General features: G+C 47.0%; 1 protein-coding gene across 12 annotated transcripts in view; it reads left to right on the top strand.

Moving 5' to 3' along the window:
- The window catches only part of KMT5B (lysine methyltransferase 5B), a 53,765-nt gene extending 39,327 nt beyond the window's left edge, over window positions 1-14,438 (top strand). For 8 of the 12 annotated variants that reach the window (XM_073809272.1, XM_073809271.1, XM_019929051.3 and 5 more), the window contains 2 exons: window positions 3,000-3,196; window positions 10,127-12,769. In XM_073809272.1, coding sequence (XP_073665373.1) covers window positions 3,000-3,196; window positions 10,127-11,601 — 1,672 coding nt within the window. In that variant the 3' untranslated portion in view covers window positions 11,602-12,769. Of the gene's footprint in view, window positions 1-2,999; window positions 4,476-10,126 lie in introns of those variants that run through there. The other 4 variants (XM_073809274.1, XM_033861303.2, XM_073809276.1 and 1 more) reach the window with 4 other exon arrangements.
- The last annotated feature ends 5,901 nt before the right edge of the window (window positions 14,439-20,339 follow it).

Raw genomic sequence — 20,339 nt, 5'->3', positions numbered from 1 at the left:
TATATGAAAGTATGTCTGATGATAGCTAAGAAAAAATTAGATTCTAAAGTATAGTTAGGGGCAGTTGGCCTTATTAAAAATTTACTATGAAACAGTTGTGATCAAAACTTGATGACACTGGCCGATATGGACAAATAAGAGGACATGAACAGACTCCTGAAATAGAGCCGAGTGTGTATGAAGTCTTAATACCACATATGGGGAAATGATGATTTCTTTAATAAATAATAGTGACATAATTCATTGTGCGCCTGGAAGAAAACCAAGCTCAACATCTCACACCATATACAAGATAAATTCAGATGGATTAAAATTTTTAATTTAAAAATATAATGTAAGATGATTAGGAAAAAAATTAGAACGTATACGTCTACCCTTGGGGTAGTGGAAATCTTCTGAAAGGAGCTAAGACAAGAAATGGTAAATATGAAAATTTTTGAATAGCTAAAAGCAAAAGTCAGATTAATGACAAACTGAAGGGGGAAAAAAGTACATACACGGCAGAGTTAATATCCCAAGGACAAAAAGCTCTTATAAGCTCATTAAAAAAAAAGACAGACTTCCACTAGAGAAAAGAGGTAAGGAAGGTGCTACACAGAAAATGATGGCCATAAACAAGGAAAACAATAGCTAGGTATCCGTTTTCACTATCAAATTGGCAAAATTTAGAAGCGTACTCTGTGCTGCTGGTGAGGATGTGGGGAAACAGGCACTTACGCAATGTCACTAGGGCTGTAAATTGCTATAACCTTTTGGGAAAGTAATCTGGCAATATTTGTTCAAAATAATCACACCCTTTTGTCTGGCAGTCAGTTCCATATGGAAGAATCTATCCTATGGAAGTAGGAGCATTAGTTAGTAAGGATTTGGTTTCAAAGCAGGGTAGCAGCAGCATTCGTGGTGGCAAGCAGAAACCACAAACCTACAAGTTTCAGTAATCACCAGTAGTGCTTGAACAGATTATGGAATGTTTAGTCTGTGTAAAAGGTACAAGTTTCAAAACAGTTCAGATTTACTTGTGCATGATGTAGTAAGAAAGCTGGGGGAAAAAAAAGAAAGAAAGCTGGTTGCTGAGTAAGAGGTATGGTATTATCCTCTTTGGGTTTTGTTTGCTTAGGAAGAAACAACAATGTGAATAGGTGTGTAGCTCATGGCAAAGGAGCAGGAGATGAGGTGCTGGCAGGTGGTTAGCACTGGCGCCAGGGCGGGGTCGGGGGGCTCTGGGGATGGAGGCTGGCTGGGGAGCACTATTGACTTCTGCTTTATGGAGACGGAGCCTAAGATTGTCTCACCTGTTGCAGCAAACACAAGCATGTGTTACTGTCATAAGTTAAAAAGAAGTAAAGGAAGTAGAGAAACAGATGAATGGGGGAGGTTTACTTAAAAAAAATAAATTTTCAGATAATTCCACCATGATCATTTATTTTGTATTAAAGTATGGCCCATCTTTCCAGAAATATTACAGGTTATGGTAAAAAGGCACAATATCTGAACAAAATTTATTAATTCCTTAATCCACCTGAAATGAAACAGCCTTTAGGATTTACACATTTACTTTCTGAATATACTTTATGGTGGAGTGGAGTGTAATTGTTGGCCTGCCGTGGTGAAGGTTACCTAGAGGTTTTTACAGTGATTTCTAATGCACCATTTGAAAAAAGAATTGAGGCAGTCCCACAATATATTTGTCATTTTTACAAAAGCATTAATAAAAGTAGAATTCCAGATCCATTCTAGGAAGGCGAAGAAGGCAAGAATGCTCACCTTAGTCGCCAAACATAGTCTCTGCATTCAGACTAGCTTTGTGCTCCTCCCTAGCATTAAGAGGTTTAAGAGGGAGGGAGAGAAAATAAAATTTTTGTTCTCCCTTAGCAAAAGGTGAAATACTCAGATTCCTTGGAGGAGAAAAGTTATTTTCTCCTCATCTAAATCCTGAAGAAAATAAACCACATGGGATCTTTTGGAGGGCAGTGTTGCTTCATAACGGGAAGTGCTCACAGTTTTGCCTCAAGTTCAGAAGCTGTTATTATATGGCTTTTCTTCAACAAGCTAAGGCCAGTGACAGGCAAGTCAGTGAAGGCAATTTTGGCCAAAGAGATTTATCATTTTTTAAATGCAATATGTAGTGCTTAATTTTTTTAACCTCATTAATTTATATTTTATTTATTCTTTTGAGCAGAGCAAGTAGAAATTTACCTTTATAACACTGAATAAAGCACAGATTTGCAAAGCTAGGTTCATTAAGGAAGTTTAGGAGGACTTCTTATTAAGCACCCACTTCATTAGAATTTATATAAATATAAATAATTAAAGCAGGTTACAGATCATTCTTAGCCAGTGGTAAAAGCAAGTCTTTTAATGTCTTTTATTTAGTAACATTTTGTTAATTATGTTCATTCAGTAACTTTAAAGGAGGAATTTAACAGTTTTCATTATTCTAGAAGTGAGATTTTCACTAAGATAGCCTAGCCTTCTTATTCAGAATTTCAGTTAGTATTTGTTTGTATCTAACATTAGCTTCTAAGCAATGATTTAATTTATGGAAATTCACTGGTTCCTCTTTTAATTCTGTAATTCTCAATATTCAGTAATGTAGTGTTAAATTATGCAGAACAAAGCTGGGATATAATTAACAGGTGGGTTATTTCAGTTACAGTTTAGACCTAATTATTGTACCAGTCGGTTTTGAAATTGAAATTTTATTTATTTATTTTTACCTACACTTGAAATTCTACAGGGTCCAACCAATAGCTTCTCATGGGCAATTAACAATTGATTGACAGTAATCATAAATTGTTTTATTTTAAGTCTGGGGCTTTTTTGCATTAATTTTATATATGTGTGTATTTTGAGAGTCCTAGGCTTAGCGGCTTTCCAGTGGCGATTAGGGCCTCATCAGTTCATCACACTTGCTGATCTGATGTGGCCAAGTGCGCTCAGCAACCAGGCTTACGTCAGTGAGAATGCTGTTTGTGTAACCTGTGCTGTTTCTCTTTCAGACGGGGAACTGGTGCTTTTAAATCCAGAGTGGGACTGCCTGCGCCTGCTCCTGTTATCAATAGCAAATATGGACTCAGAGAAACAGATAAACGTTTAAATAGGCTTAAAAAGTTAGGTGACAGCAGCAAAAATTCAGACAGTCAATCTGTCAGCTCTAACACTGACGCAGATACCACTCAGGAAAAAAACAATGCAAGTAAGTAAGGGAGATTTGATAAGCATATCTTTTTTTTTTTTTTTTTAAGTATTTTCACATAGTTTGCTTTCTAAAGCATGCTCTAATAGTTTTGATCTTTTAAACATTGAGAGAAACTCTGGGATTCATGCACTTCACCAGCACTGCAAGGTTCTAGAAGTGATTCGAGCACAAAAGCAGTCTGTATCATGCCTCCAGATTTAATATGGTACTAAATTGTCTGCTTTTCTTGAATACTGGGTAACTGGATATTAAATTCTCCATCGTGTGTTCCAGGGTCATCATATGTTTGACAGAAAGCTTTTCAAGGTGTTAGTTTCTCTGTAATGATATTGTTAGGCCCACAAGAAGACAAAGGACGGGGTGGCGTCACACAGGCACATACGTGTTCTGCGCCTGGCCAGTCTGTTAGGATGGATGATGGACTTGGGGAATTCATAGCTTCTGGCCTCAAGGCTTCCACCCTTTTACTGCTTGCTTGCCGTTTTCAAAATGAACTGACTCAATTCACCAAACCACCAGTTACCAGACTCAGAATTGTGATAGAGGAGCAGTTTGAATGTCATTATACTGTGACGTGTTGTAATAGCCACTCGACCGAAAGTAGCAAGAGTGATGAAAAGGAGAAGGAAACAAGCTTTAAGATACCAGTTGTGTGGGGGGGCAAGACCTGATGGAAACTGGAAAAAGAGAATGAAGAATAAAGAGAAAAGAAAGAGAAGAATCCTAAGTGAGCACAAGAAAACACATCACGTTTTTGGAACCTTGAAGTCCTGGAACCATCCTGATTGCTACTGTTTTCCATCTGGGTAGCACCAGTTTTCTCTGGTTGCCACTAAAGCAGTAGGCTCCTTAGTCTGACTTGTCTCTGATAGGAATAAAGTCTAAAAGTTTTAACTTGATGGTCCCCAAAGTATGCCTGTTCTGGCACTCTGAATGTCCATACATACTTGTCAGCAGTAAGTACCGTCTGAGGTCTGATTATTTTAGGCTCTTCTCCCTGTCTTCAGATGTTTTCAGCCCAACTCTGGGTACTCCTCTCCACTACAGAAAATCCCAAAGAAAAGGGAAGATGTCTCCCGTGATGGGGACTGTCACTGCCCTGAATCCTGACTCTACCTTCTGCTGGGAGTCAGAGGCCAGGGGTAACCTCTGCCGTGGAAAAGCGATGCCGCATTCCTATTCCAGTCTTTAACGTCCAAAGTGAACGAAGAAGAGCAGTTAGTTCGTCATTCACTGTTGATTGTTGGTTTTAATAATAAACGCAGCATAATCAACATTTTGTTTTCTGAGTCTGGTTCCTTGGTGAAACTGGCGACTTGTGAGGCCCATTTTATGAATGTCTGCATAAGAACACTTAGGAGTGTGCTGCCAGCCACACGTGGGGATGGCCACGGCACTGTCCACGTGGCTCGGTGACGTTCGTGCGGGTGCTTTGTGTTCTTACGTGTTAACCATACACTGATGTGTAGATACTGAACTCAGTACCCCACTTAGTTTAAAAAATCAAAATAGGAAAAATTTTTGGAAGGTGTTGAGTGTTCTGTTATGTGACCATCTATGGGATATTTATTAATAAACCAAATACATGTTCAAAGCCTGCTGGTTGTTAAAAAGAGAAAGAAAAGTGTATGAGACTTGGGCCCCTCCCTTGGGGAGTTTATGCCTTAGCTCCAGGATGGGACCAGTACACAGTAACTATGCAGAGCAGGCTGCAAATGCCACTTGCTAAAGGCTAGAGGGAACAGGTGATCCCTCTGAGCTGTAGTCTCAGCATTACAGAACAGAAATAGAGCCCTTCACCGTGGCTGCTTGTATCAGGGTGCTTACTTTAGTCAGGTTACTTTTCTGCACAGTGATTGTCTGGAGTAGTTCAAGGGTTGGCATAAGTAGCTTTGAGGGTCATTGTGACAGTTGCTAGACGTGGCTCGGGGCTCTGAAGGAGTTCGAGGTTTACTCCAGCGGTCTCTGAGAACATTGTGCACTAAGTATGTTCATAGCAGTGTTTTCTCGGGCTCTTACATGTGTTCTTTTAGGCTGTATTTCTTTTGCTGTTTGTGTCTTGACCAAACCCTTCTACCTGTTTGAAAGAAAAGACTTTGACACTGCAGTGGATGCAAGGCCAGAGGTGCCCAAGCCTTTCTCCCAAGGGGCGTGGGCATACATCTTGTGTATAGATTCCGAGTACCCATCTTATCCTGCAGTTTGGTTAGAATTAAGCAGCTGACAACTACAGAGGAACTGCTTTCTCTGAACAGCGTGTTTGTTCTTTTTAAAGAAACGTTTCTGCCTAGTTGGAAGAAAAAATTCTTTCTTCCTTCCATGCAGGTCCTTTTTTGGAAGGTGTCTCAAGAACGACAACTTGACTGTTTGCTTTAGCATCCAGAGAGGAGACGAGAAATCCCTTCTCACAGGTTCAGTCCACAGACCTGATTATAATGCCATCACTAGAAGAGTCGGGTTTCTTAGGCCTCTTGTGCCTCAGTGGCTAGGCCACCCCCATAGTGCTGCGTCCTGGAGGTGAGCCACTGAAAATGCCACGAGTTGGTGCAAGTCCCAGAGGACTCCCACCTGTGGAATAAGTTCACTCAGCTGGACTGAGGAGCGCCTGCCCTGGAGACAGTGGGCTGGGCCACCACCTGTCACTCTCTCGCCTGCCGCAGACGTCACTGGTTGGTCTGAACACTTTTCTGCTGAGCCTGCAGGCTGCTTCAGAATCCTTTCCAGCACCTTTTTCCAGCCGTTCATTCCTGTGTTGGTTGCATGAGGTGGAGCCTGCTTCTTGTGCCTGACAGACTCCTTGAACTGAAGTCTTTAAAATCCTGTTGAGGGTTTTTGGGTCCTCGTGTTGGGAACATGCCAGGCTGTGTGTGGCCCTCGTGTTCCCTTGGCTCCACCGTGTGTGTTTCTGGGGCTTGTCCCGCGCAGGGCACGGGTGCAGCCCGAGCGTTCTGGAAGCTTTGCTGTCGTTTTGCTGCTCTTGTGTCTGGCTGTCATTCTCGATGCCCACACAGAGCTGCCTTATGATTTTGAGGACACCCTGAGGGGACCGCGGTAGCCATACCACGGGTCCTTTCCCAGGAGTTGGGACTGGCCCCGTAATAGCTCTGTGGTGTCCCTTAGAGGCCGTGTGACGGTGTGGTGAAAAGCTTGAGATCTGGGGCCACAGGCCTCAGCGCAAGTCCCATCTCTGCTGCTGACCGGATGGACGCTCTCAGGCACGCTAGCCCACCTGAACTTGGTTTTCATTTAGTGTCGTAGCTCTTACTTCAGAGAATGCTTATTATGATTGAGATCATACTAATTTGCCCATTTGGCACTGTACCTAGTATATACCAATTGCTAAGAATGTGTATCTTCACGTGAAATCACTTTCTAGGTTTATGCATTTGGGATTTGTCCCAGCCGTGAGGGAAGAGAGCCACACGTGGCGTGTTAGTGCCAAAGCCAGGGGAGCCGTGGCCGTGCCTTCCCTCCACTGTGTCAGGATCCTCAGTCTCTTGATAGACTTTTCTTAGTTTGCCACTGTGACCACCATCTCTCCCTCAGCCTGCTGTTGCTGGCGCTCACCCCCCCATCCCCCCGCGATAGTGTAGCAGCACCTTCGTGGCGCCGTGAAGAGCCCTGGGTGCTTAGTCACGTTGCCCACATTTCTCTTACCCAGCCGGACTGTGCCTTTTGTGCCCTTTGACTTGAGCACACCTTTTAGCTGGGCTTTTGTTGAGATAACGCTGTTCAAACAAGATGAGAATACACTGATAAATACATAAATACGGAAGTGAAGTCTCTCTATTGAAATAACACGTAGCATCAAATTCAGTCTCTCTTGTGCTCTTTAAAACACACACTGAAGTGCTTTGTCAGTGGTTCACTGCAGTCAGCTAACAATGAACCTCTCGGAAGGAGGGGTGGAAGGGCGAGAGCCCAGATTCAAAATCACCGTAAGTGAGATTCATCCAGTGATTGAAAAATCAGTGCCCAAGTGAGGAGAATCTCAGGTGCCACGAAGAGTCACGGGAAGGGTAACCTGTCATGTGTAGAGTCATGAAAGGCTTCCTGAGAGAAGTGTTTGCTGAGCTGAGTCTCAAAAGGGGAGGAGAAGTTGGCCAAGTGAAACGTGCTCCAAGCAGAGGGAACGTCACAAATGAACGTGTGGGCACGAGTGTAGGATTTGCATCAGTAAAGTTCATCAAGGCTGGAGTAGAAGGTGGGAAGGAGGGATATGAGCATAATTTAAAATTTTGGACTTTATTCTGAGGTATTAGGTTATTGGCAGGTTTAAAGCCCAGAAGTGACGTGGCATACCAGGAGAATCATCTGGGCTGCGTGGTGGGGGATGGAATGTCGGGGAAGCAGTAGGGAGGCAAGGAAAGGCGGGTGTTAGTGCCAGAGTCAAGGCAGGAAATGGTGGCATCAGGAATGGAGAGGAGGTGGTCCCAGCGGCACTGCAGGAGTGGACTCCACAGGACCAGTGGCTGGTTGGTGAGAGTTAGCGAGAGCAGGCGTCATGGATGACCTCCCCGTGTCTGCTTGGGCAGCTGGCTGGGTGTTGGTGGTATTGACCAAGATGGAGAACTTAGGCTTGGTGGTGAGTTCCCTTTGGGCATGTTGACTTGTGAGGAGCTCATGAGACAATCTTAGCGGGCGATCAAGGTCCCAGTGGACCTTCGGTGATGCGGATCTGTAATTAAGGCGAGAATCAGGCTAGAGACTTTGGTTTGGGAACTGCCAGCATATCGATGGTGATAGCCGTGGAGGAGTGGCTGCTTATGGCCTGGAGACTGAGTAGAGTTTTCAAGGGGCCTAGGATAGCAGAGGCCTGAGGAGTGCAGTCCACCGGGCAGATGGAGGAAGAGGGTCCGGGACACGGAGGGAAGGCCAGGAGAGTGTGCTCTCGCGAGCAGCCAAGGAGAGAGGGGGTTCAGGAGGGGGTTCAGGAAAAATAATGGTTAGCAGCGTCACATTCTGCAGAGAAGGAAGCAACGGTACGGGCTGAAAGGGTCCACCGGATTTCATGACAAGGAGTCTGTGAGGGAGACTGGCAAAGGCGCTGTTTAGGAGGACAGGTTGGATCCAGATTGCAGGGGGATTGCAGTCAAGGATACACGGTGTAATGATCATTGTGGAGGGGTGGTTGCAGGTATGAAATGAGAACCGCTGACCTTGGTCATAGAATGGTCCTTGAAGAGCCATAGACAGCAAAGTCTCACCATAGCCACATTTGAGAAAGGCAGACACCAGCACTGGTGTGTTTACATCATAAGCACATCTACTCTCACCTTGTAGGAAGCCTTGTAAGCACAAAGAAATCCTTAAGCAAAAGCCGTCCCTAAATATCCTTATATTTAAAAAATTATTTCTGGTAAGTTCTGTATAATTCATTTCATAATACGTCGGTGGTTCTCAAATTGGGTGGCACCCAAACTTTACTGCTACTACTGTTCTTAGAAAAAAGTTGCCTCCCTGGTAGCATCCGGCACAGATAAGCATGTTCTTGGTTCAGTCAGTGGATCTCATTCCTGGGAATTCTGCTGGTTTGGAGATCCCAGAGCCATTCGTGAGCCCGTCTTCCTGAGTACAGAGACTTCTGTTCTTGGCGGGTTGATGTTTTTGGAATGCTGTTCTGCATTCTTGCTCCTCTCCCTCAATAAAAACTAACTAATGGTAACCTGACTCGCTCAGCCATGCAGAAGGAACAGCAGTCACCCTGGCGACCCTCAGGCGTGTAGGAAGCAACAGTCTTGTCGGGCAGCGTGCTGGGCTTACCCACGTTCACTGGTTTTTATTCCCTCTGTTTTCTGTTGAGAGGTGGTGATGATTCGTTTGGTCATCTCAACTTCCCTAGTGAATGATTTAAAGGGGTATTTTGATGGGAAGAGCTTTTCAGGTGGGGGATGGGGAGCAGACTAAGTGATCGCGAAAGTGACTCACGTAAAACACTGTGACTATAAATCCAAAATGTAGACGTAGAGAAAAACAAAGATGGCGGAAAGGAAAGTCAGTGGCAAGGTCAGAGGCTCACCACGGGGCCACCTGACACTTGAGTCACATATAAGCCTTTTGAGAAGCCGTCCAACTGTCATGTTAGTTCTCAGGTTGTCATTCCCAGTAGGTTGTCATCCCCTTGTCCAGAGGAAGGAAGTTGGGTCCCCCTTGTCCCGAGAGTGTAACTCTAGCAGTGCGCTTCTTCCCTCTTGCGGTTTGATTGTCGGCAGCGGGCAGTCAGCGGAGGGATGGGGCCAAGTAAGTTCCGCAGCCTTCAGAGCCTCTGCTAGTCCTCACAGCATTGAAGGGAGCAGCTTAGAAGGTGCGGCATTTGGGGATAAATGTCTAGTGGGAGTAACAATATGCGGTTCTTAGGATCTCTTTTTCTTACTTGAAAACATCGTGATAGAATTTGTCTCTGAGAGCCTGTTAGTCACCTGTCGCCAGTTCTGGATTACTAGTCAAATAACATACTTTGAGTTAATGAATAATGGATTTTAGAAACATTTTAAATGATGATTTTAAGAAGAATCTATGAAAGAAAAATATTATTTTTACTTAGCTTTACTTCAGATATTTTATGTGGTAAAAGACTAAATCAGGGAAAGAAGTGTTCAGTTTGGACTAGTGTCGTGATAGATTAAGGACACTTAGAGTGAAATCCAGGTCCTTGCTGTGCTAAGAGCTCTTTAACCCTGAAATTACGTACCTGGAAAGTGAATAGATGCTTCTTAAATTAGAGGCAGAAATTAGAAAGCGAATGTAAAGGAGAACTGTAGGAGTGCTGGCGGAAACGCAACTGGGGTCTGTCTACCACGTTTTTTGTATAATCTAAACATTTCATAGCTAATCATCTGGGTGTTGGCATTGTTTTGTTGAACATTACCGTGTTACCAAGACTGTTTTTCATCCTTTTTTTTTTCTTTTTTTTTTTAAACTTTGCAGCTTCTAACCGAAAATCTTCCGTTGGCATGAAAAAGAACAGCAAGAGCAGAGCATTGACAAGGCAGTCCATGTCAGGAATTCCAGCTCCTTCCAACTCTACCTCATCTAAGCTAACTCCTATAAGTAATTCCAGGGTACCAAAGAAACTGAGAAAACCTGCAAAGCCTTTACTTTCAAAGATAAAACTAAGAAATCATTGCAAACGGCTGGAGCAGAAGAGTGCTTCGGGAAAACTCGAAATGGGAAACTTAGTACTTAAAGAACCTAAAGTAGTTCTGTACAAAAATTTGCCCATTAAAAAAGATAAGGAGCCAGAGGGACCAGTCCCGGCCGCGGCGGCCAGTGGGTGCTTAACTAGACACGCAGCGCGAGAGCACAAGCAGAACTCCGGGCGAGGCGCCCCTGCGCACGTGGAGGGCGCCCCCTGCACCTACACAACCCGGCGGTCCTTGAGGACGAGGATGAATTTGAAGGAGACCTCCGACATCAAGCTCGAACCAAATACGTTGGATGGCTACAAAAGCAGCTTGACGGAACCTTGCCCAGACAGTGGCGAGCAAGCATCTCCTGCGGTGCAGGAGGAAGAACTGGCTCACGAAGCTGCGCAGAAGGGGGAGGCCAAGTGTCCTAAGAGTGACAGCACGTCAAGGAAGAAGTCACGGCAAGGGAAGCTGGTGAGACAGTTGGCAGAAGCAGAGGAATCCGCTGCGGTGCACGATTCCCCCGGCAGAGCTGGCGTGGGGCGAGAGGGCGTGGGGTCCCACCCTGACCAGGGCGAGCACAGCAGCCTGGAGGGCGTGCCCGGGAGCTACACGGACTGGCCCCCTTCTCCCGTTAGCGGTTCTGTGGTCGCATCAGACAGCTTCAAAGCAAAAGACAGCTTCCGAACTGCAAAAAGTAAAAAGAAGAGGCGGATCACTAGGTATGATGCACAGTTAATCCTAGAAAATAACTCTGGGATTCCCAAATTGACTCTTCGTAGGCGTCATGACAGCAGCAGCAAGACAAATGACCAAGAGAATGATGGAGTGAATTCTTCAAAAATAAGCATCAAGTTAAGTAAAGACCATGAAAATGATAATAATCTCTATGTAGCAAAGCTTAATAATGGATTTAACTCAGGATCAGGCAGTAGCTCTACAAAATTAAAAATCCAGCTAAAACGGGACGAGGAGAGCAGGGGGTCGTATGCAGAGGGGCTTCACGAAAATGGGGTGTGCTGCAGTGATCCTCTTTCTCTCCTGGAGTCTCGCATGGAAGTCGATGACTATAGTCAGTATGAGGAAGAAAGTACCGCTGATTCCTCCTCTTCAGAGGGAGATGGAGAGGAGGATGACTATGATGACGACTTTGAAGACGACTTTATCCCTCTTCCTCCGGCGAAGCGGCTGAGGCTCATAGTCGGAAAAGACTCTATAGATATTGACATTTCTTCCAGGAGAAGAGAAGATCAGTCTTTGAGGCTTAACGCATAGTAAGCTCTTGGTCTTAATTTGACCCGGGATAACTACTTTAAAGAAATAAACAATTCCAGTCAATTACTCCTCAACCGAAAACATTTTAGGGGCAGCACTTCTGTTGTCTCTTCACTTATCAGCATAATACTGTAGAAAGTGTACAGCGTACTGACTCTTCTTAAAAGTCTGATTTGTGCAAATTTTTATTGTACTTTTTAAATAGCCTTCGTATGTGCAATTCTGAGTTAGAGGTAAAGCCCTGTTGTAAAATAAAGGCTCAAGCAAAATTGTACAGTGATAGCAACTTTCCACACGGGACGTTGAGAACAATAATGTGGCTACACAATTTTCTTTTTTTTAACTTTAAGAGCATCAACTGGCTCTTTAATATATGACTAAAAAATAATTTAAAACAAATCACAGTAGCAGCATATTAAGGTTTTCTAGTATATGCTAATATCACCAGCAATGTTCTTTGGCTTTTTGATTTATTTGCTAGATGTTTCCCCCTTGGAGTTTTGTCAGTTTCACAGTTTGCTGGCCCAGGTGTACTGTTTGTGACCTTGGTTAAATAGCAGACCATCGGTCGGGTGGGAGTGAAATCGGTTTCTTTAAAAAAACAAAAAACAAAAAAAACATTACATGCGTGACAGCTAACTTTTCAGTACGTTATATGTACGAGGGTCGCAGTGTGCAGGAGGAGTTTCGATACAGCGTATTTATTGCTTGTCATGTAAATTAAAGACCTTGTATTTAACACTTTTCAATCCTTTTAGATAAAATTGTTCTTTGCAAGAATGATTGGTGCTTATTTTTTCAAAAAATTTGCTGTGAACAAATGTGATGGCAACAAACAACATTTATCTAATGAACTACAGCTATCTTAATTGGGGTCTTCAAGTTTTCTGTTGCACTTGTAAAATGCTACAAGGAATATTAAAGAACTCTATTCACTTTAACTTATAATAGTTTATGAAATAAAAACATGAGTCACAGCTTTTGTTCTGTGGTAACCTATAAAAAAATGTTTGTCTTTGAAATTCAGTGTAAAGAACTGAAAACAGTGTATATGTTGTAAATATTTGTGTGTTGTGAGAAATTTTTGTCATAAGAAATTAAAAGAACTTACCAGGAAGGTTTTTAAGTTTAGAAATATTCATGCCAATAAAATAGGAAATTATAAATATATAGTTTTAAGCACTGCATCAGTGGGAGTTCTTGGCTTATGTTAGTTTATGTATGAAAATATCAAAGATTTTTTTGACTATATTATCAGTTAAACAAAAAGAGGAGTCATTTAATTTGTTTTTGAAGCACTTTGAGAAAAATTAATTTTAAGTAACTTAATGAGCAAAATTTTGATTACTACTTTATGTTCAATACCAACCTTCCATTTCTCTGGATGATTTTACAAATCATTGGACAAAGAATCTGAGAATATACATCTGTAGCAGGTGTCTGACACCAGTGGGGTCTCTACTTCTGGGAAATGTGTACATGTGCTTTCACATATACAGTGTTCCTAAGTGAAATCAATTCAGGAGATTCGTGTAGTGTCTAGAAAAGTAGCCCATATCTTTAAATCCTTAAAGGAATCTGCAGGTAATGAGAAGTCCAGTGGAGAAAACCTCAATGCTTACTGTTACTCCTTACTGATTCCTACCAGTTTCTAGGTTCCTGGGGATACTATTTAAATTAAGTTCCTTAGAACTATTGCTAGTAGGTTCCAAATAGAAATTAGTAACATTCATAAAAGTTCTTTAAATTTAGAATTTTTCTCCCCTTCTGTTCTTCAAGGAATTACTTCCATAGTCTTCTGTCGTCTCGTTCCTGTTTGTTACGGTGCAGTTTCATCCTCAGGTATTAATGTGGGAGCAGGTGGCTGACCTCCTCGCCCACTCACACCCCCCTTTGCTCGCTCCGTCTAGAATTCTTCACCTCTCGAAGTAGGGCAGCCCTGCAAGGTCTGTCCCAAGGCACTCGGAGCAGTCTACAACCTCACCCAGTCCTCCCGGTGTCTCTGGGTGGCAGTGGGAGACTCAGGCCACTGAGAAGGTCACGCTCAGACCCTGTGTCTGGGAGGTACCAGAGAGCAGGGGGTCATCTTTTATTCCCACCTTAGTTTGGAGTCTTTCAAAGAGGTCCAGAGACTAAATCTTGAACTGTTTTCTTGGAATACCAACGATAGCCATTTCAGGAATTTCATCTTAAGGAAAAAGTAACAAAATACCGCATTTCCCACTTTACTCCATTTTTAAGCTTAATTTTAGTAATTTATTTATGAAGTTTAACTTTATTGAGGCCTCGTCTTTGGGGGCTGACCTTCCCGTGGGTCCGAGCAGTGACGTTAGGTGGTGGTCACTGCCTCAGGAGTCGGTGTGCACAAGCGCTCGGCAGCCACTGCCGGCGCCTTCCAGGGAAACCTAATTTCCGTTTTTACAGTTAGGGGCCTCGGAGCTGGTCTAGCTCTGCTGTAGAACTTCACTGTGTGGAGTGGCGAAACCCACACACTGTTGACCACTTGGAAGAGGTTGCATTCAATAAAACGTAGCTAGAGCTTATGCAACGATTGGTAAAGATTTTGGCATTGTAAGAATTAGGAAATGATCATAGAAATATATGTAAGGTATTCAATTTTCAATCATTTTTCAAATTACTGTTTTAAATTGTTTTGCTGAGTTGTAATACTTTTGAGATACAATGTATTCCTTGTACTGAAAGAATGAAAAAAGGACTTTTTCAGCATTTGAGGTAAGTTCTTTAATGTTTCATTAAAAACATTTTTTACAAATATTTTGTACATGCACTTGCAGTATTGAGGTTAATCATTTTAATAAATTCGGAAATTAAAACAGTTTGGCCGGTGTTCACTGTATCTGAGAAAAAAAGATCAAAGTGGTGACTGTGTCCACAAGGTTTTCACGTACAGTAGAATTTGTAAAATCACTTTCTGAAGCTTTTCAGTATCTGTGAGTGTTCTGAGCCCTGGTCTCCTTTTGCTTCTGGTGCCGTTTGGTTTAAACGGGGGGTGAGCACTCGTTCCTCCCTCGGTGGGGAGACCACTTTCAAACTACATAGCCCCCTGGCCCTCAAACCCAAGAAGGCTTTTGCTACCCAGTTATTAATGGTGCCTGACTACTTAGTTTTTTCCCCTCTCTGAGACAGAACTGGCATATCCAGCACTGGTGTGCATCATTTTTTTCTCCCAGTTACTGTAGCAAAACTTAAGTTGGGAAAGGAAATGTGACTGGCTTAGGAGTCAGGAAACCTGAATGTGCCCAGCTCCGCAACATGTGGGTGACCCCGAGAAAGCTGCTCACCCCCAGATCTCTTTGCAGCACCTGTAGGTCAGCACGGACACCTGGTCCTGTTGCCAGTTAAGCTTCAGGGTGAGCTGCGTCCACTCGCGGTGAGGGCGGTCAGGGTGAGTGGTGCAGACCAGGCTGGGAAGACTTCCCGATGAATTGGAATATCCACGCAAACTTGGGTTCCCGGTATGAGAAACGGCTAACAGGGCTTCCCTGGTGGCGCAGTGGTTGAGAGTCCGCCTGCTGATGCAGGGGACACGGGTTCGTGCCCTGGTCCGGGAAGATCCCACATGCCGCGGAGCGGCTGGGCCCGTGAGCCATGGCCGCTGAGCCTGCGCGTCCGGAGCCTGTGCCCCGCAACGGGAGAGGCCACGACAGTGAGAGGCCCGCGTACCGCAAAAAAAAAAAAAAAAAAAAAAAAAAGGCTAAGAGGTGGCGCACCTGTTAAATCCACAGGCCCTTTCAAGGCTCGGGTTTGCTGTCTACCCTGAGATGAGTTGCGCCTTCTCCATAACCAGTGGCAGCTCCCACACCGCCCAGAGCCCTCGTGTGAGTTCCTTTTCTCCAGTGCCAACTCTGTTGTTAACACGTGCCCATGATGTTCACTGCAGAACCCAGCGGCACTCAGTGGGGCGCAAGCATGCTGCTGACCTCAGGGGCACTTCAGTACCCCAGGGCTACGGTCAGTGTGACCTCTCCTGCAAGGGAGGACGAGAAGGTCTCCAGCCTCCTCCCTCCCTGATGTCATAGAGTTTGGGCAGCGCTTAGTGTTTGCTAGTGACAGGCTCAGAAGAAAAGTGGACATTGACTCTTCAGGAAGGGGCAGGGTACATTGGACGGGCAGGGTTGGGCAGAGGGGTCTCCCACTCGAGCTCCCTCCACCCTTCCTCCTGCACTTCTGCCACTTGCACTCTCCCAGAGGGTTAAGCTCACGTTCCTGGAAGCAGTTGAAAAGCTGCTAACCTGGAGGACAGAAGACGGCCTACAGCCTCACAGAAATAACTTTGGTAAAGTCCTTTTTACCAGATCCTGTTTTCTCCTCGTCAGATTCGTGAGTGTTCCTGCCGAGTTGCAGTGGACTGACTTCTGTCTTTTGGGCGTCACCCACCCTGTCGGGCCTGCTCTGCTAAGGGGAAGCAGAGCACTGCTGGGTCTGCTCAGGCCCACAGCGAGTCGGCAGGTGGCCCTCTCCCCAGTCTGAGAGCCTGAGCAGGCAGTGTCCAGAGTGGCTGGGGCAAAGTTGCATTTCTTTGCTATTTGTCAAGCAGTGATTATGTTAGGTGCTGCTAGGGGTGGGGAGGCAAGATGTGTGTGTCTTCAGCGTGGGGGGTAATTAAAGCCCTGGGAGAAGGTGAGATAACCTGGGCAAAGAGGACAGGCAGCCGCAGGGCCCTCTGGACACAAGGTCAGGCAGGTGCTATCGCTCCTTGGTCCTCGTGCCCTGGGGGCGCCTGGGGAGGCCCTTCCAGGAGGAGCCAGGCAGGTGGAGGAGAGAGCAGGCGGAGAGGAGGTTTGACCAAAGGTGGAAATGATGAAACTGGAAGGGAGGTGGGGTTAAGGATTAACAAAGGACAAGAGGGTCTGACTGTGGAAAGCTTCCACAGGGTGGGGGAGGGGAGGGGTTACTCAGAGTCTGGGGAAGGAGGGGTGGTCTTAGGTTGATAGGTCTGTTTTCCTTGGCAACAGGAAGAAAAGAGGTGGTAGGTGAAGGGGGGGAGCCAGTTCCAGCATGAAGGTTTCTATTTTGTCTAAAGTAGGAGGTGAGGTCACCTGACCGGGAGGAGATGACGGGCCCAAAACTTGAGTGTGCGGGAGATTTGAAATCAAGAAAGGGTGCGCAGGCTGACTAGGAACCCAGTGTGGTGCATCACAGAAGTCTCAGTACCAGTCAGTGTTCTAGGCACCCATGGGAGAAAAGGCTGGTGGCAGCACTTCTCCACACAGGTGTGAGGCTCTCAGCCAGGTGGGGGCCACAGAAGGCAACAGGGCTGGAGGCTATAGGGTGCAGGTGGGCAGGAGAGGGCTTGAACGAAGAGGCCTGGAGTGCACTCAGGGAGGAGGAGTCCGCAACCAGAGTAGGCCCCTGACCGGGGGAAGTGGACTTGCCCAAGGCCTGGCGGTGCCCCTGTGGTCAGAACAGCCAAGCGGTAGCTGGACGAGCACACCGGGAGGACAGGAGGCTGAGGTCAGAGGGGAGGCTCTCGAAACTGGAAGAGCTTCATTTTCAATGGGATTTGGGGGAGAGTGTTGTGGTCCTGAGGCAGCAGGAGGGCCAACAGAACCGAGGTCAACCAAGATGAGAGCAGATCAGCCTTCACCGTGAGCCCTGGGAAGCAAGCGACCACCCCCGGAGCCAGACAGAGACTGAGCCTGTGGCGGACAAACACGGGAGACACCCTCTTCAGGCGGCGGGGGCCAGGTCTGGGGCTGTGGGTAGTAATATGTTTCAGGGAGAGAGTGAGTCAGCCTGCCCGAGGCCACGTGGCTAGCGGCAGCGAGTGGCAGCTCTGGCCCCAGGGCCCCACTCCTGGTGGATCGGCCTGGAGAGCACTGGCTGGTGAGGGTCTCAGAGCCAAGGGTCGCTCCAGCCTCTGTCTCGAGGCCCCGCCTTCCCCAGGTTAATTCTGGAAGTCTCCGTCTGCTGCTTAGGAGTGAGTGACAGATAGCAGCCACTGCGTCTTACCCTCATTTCCACGCAGTGACGTGCAGCCAGGAGAACCTTGTCCAGAGGTTATCGTGCAGATATGCTGGGTGAGCCACCGCCATGTGTCAAGGGTGGGCGAGGTGCCACGTGTGTTTGCTGGGCCCCCGAGGGGTGCGGACTTGTCTTTATCTGAAAAAGTGAGTCAAACACGAGGATACCTCAAGACAGCAAAAGAAGAATTCCAAGGTATCCTCCAGCCTGGCAACTCTGCGGTGGTGACGGTGGCTTCACACAAAGGTCCAGATGTGAAGGAGGGACTGAATCTGACCGGGAGATTTCTTGCGTTATCCCCTAAAATACGCCTATGGTACCCTCCGGACAACTGTCCTCTCACAGGACAGACTTCAGAAGCTGTAAGGACAGGCCCGGGAGGCAGAGTTCCATTCTAGGACAGAAAGCTGATTTCCATGTCGGAAGCACACCCGTGAAGCGGGTTACCCCGTGTTTGGCTCCCGGCAGGTCAGGCTCTGAGGTTTCTCCGCAGCCCCTCCTTGGGGCCGCGAGCTGCACGTGGCACTGGCAGAGGTGCCCGGGATCAAGCCCGAGGCTGTTACCTTCCCTCCTGATTATGGCAGGTGGAGGAGGCCCTTCGCAACGTCACTCTCCTAGAAACCAAACAGAACGACATTTTATTTCCTGCTCTTGCCAGTTAAAGCACATTTTTCTTCTTCGGGTAAGAGGGTGAGTGAAAGACTGAGCCTTGCCAGCCTCCAAGTGGACCAGAGCTGGCCCTGGAAATGGCTCAGTCTGGGCTCACGGCTAGTGGTTGATACCTGGCCTTCCCCCCGCACCCCGTACCCCAGGCTGCCCACCCGGCTTTGAGCAGCACCTTTGGTCTTTCTGCCCTTGCCTAGCTGTGTGAGCGTGGGCAAAACACTGCCCCCTCTCGTCTCAGCGTTCTCCCCTGCACGATGGGGTAATACTGGCACTTAACTCTGGGACGGTTGAGGATTAAGTGAGACCACTGGTTGGGCCTTCATGTGGGGCCTGGTACCCCAGCCAGCAGTTGGTGTCAGCTGGCATCAACGTGTGCCACCTCAGCAGCCTGTGCGTGGCACCCCCGGCCCTCACGGGCCTCTGACCTCTGCGCTCGCCAGCTGACCCCTACTCAAAGGGCCTAAATCATAACTTCCTCCGTCCCAACCTCAAAACGCCGGCTGCCGGAGATGGTCTCCACCATTAACATGGCTCCAATGATTCCGCTTCTTCCTTCCTCTGGCCGGTGCCTCCTCTGCTCACCAGAGGATGCTGCCCCATCCCTGTCCGTCTCCTGCTGACACAGGGTCTCTCTGGTTCACCTGCTCCCTTGACGACCTTCCCTGCTTGAGCACTGAAGAGGTGCTGGATGCTCACTCCAAAAGCACAGCGGGGGGGACTTCTCTGGTGGCGCAGTGGTTAAGGATCCGCCTGCCCATGCAGGGGACACGGGTTCGAGCCCTGGTCCAGGAGGATCCCACATGCCGCGGAGCAACTGAGCCCATGCGCCACAACAACTGAGCCTGCGCTCTAGAGCCCGCGCACCACAACTACTGAAACCCGAGCGCCTAGAGCCCGTGCTCTGCAACAAGAGAAGCCACCACAATGAGAAGCCTGCGCACCACAACGAAGAGTAGCCCCTGCTCGCCGCAACTAGAGAAAGCCCGCGTGCAGCAATGAAGACCCAACGCAGCCAAAAAAATTTTTTAAATAAATAAATTTATTAAAAAAGCACAGGGGCCACAGGAGTGATTTGGACCCAGCCCTTTCCCTCACACACAGCAGATACACAAACAGCAAACAAGCGTGAGAAGTGCTTGACTAGATGTGTGTGAGAAGCACTGATGGAGTACAGAGGAGGGTGTCCCCACTTCTGCTGGGGAATCAAGGCAGGCTTCAAGCAGGATGCGAGATTAAGGAGGGCCCTGAGGGATGAATAGGAGTTCATAAACTCAAAGAGCAGAGAGGCAGCCGACACGTGCGAAGTCCTGGAGACAAGGAAGGACAGGTGAGAAGGATGGTGAGAAGTTCAGTGTGGCCAATCTAGGAGGTTTAAAGGAAATAGGTGGCCCCAGCCCGCAGCCCTGAGGAGACCAAGGGTCAGGGGAAGGAGACAGGGCCCCTCTGGGGTGAGTGGCAAGGGCTCTGGTCAGGCGCCCTCGGGGCAAATTCTGTCTCCACCACTTCCTAATTTCGTAACCTTTGTTTCCTGTTCTGTAAAATGGAGACAAGCAGTCGTGTCCACCTTGCGGAAGATTAAATCAAACAGCAGAAAGATGCATGCTGATGGGTAACTGATAGTTGCTTTCGTTTCCTGGAATCTAATTCCAAAAGCTGTGCTTTTTCTCTGGCTTCACCCAGCCAGACCCAGGCTCAGCCTGGACCTCCCCAGGCCCCCTCTGGACCCCAGCCCCAACTGTGGCCCCGCATCCCAGGAGGCCACTGTAGAGAGGAAAACTGAGCCCCAGGAGGGACACTGCCTTGCCTGGGATCACACAGCGAGCCAGAGGCAGAGGGGGCTGGGACCTGAACCCAGGGCAGTGCAGGCAGCCTCAGCCCCCCACCCTGGCCGTGGCAGGTAGTGCTCTGACTCAGCGGGCCAGCCCGGCCAGCGAGACAACTCCTGTTGACATGTGATAACGTGTTTGTTTAGCTGGGGTCACTTGCCAAGGGGGTTAATGTTCAACTCCCACCAGCCCTGGAGCTGCAGCAGGGAGCCAGGTAGTGAGATCCCCAGCCAGCGCTGGGCCCACAGCCTGTCTGTCCTA

The sequence above is a fragment of the Tursiops truncatus genome, chromosome 8 (genome assembly GCF_011762595.2).
Source record: "Tursiops truncatus isolate mTurTru1 chromosome 8, mTurTru1.mat.Y, whole genome shotgun sequence".
NCBI classification, from domain to species: Eukaryota; Metazoa; Chordata; class Mammalia; order Artiodactyla; family Delphinidae; genus Tursiops; species Tursiops truncatus.
Note: the sequence above shows the minus strand (reverse complement) of the source record. Positions and strands in the feature narration are given on the sequence as shown.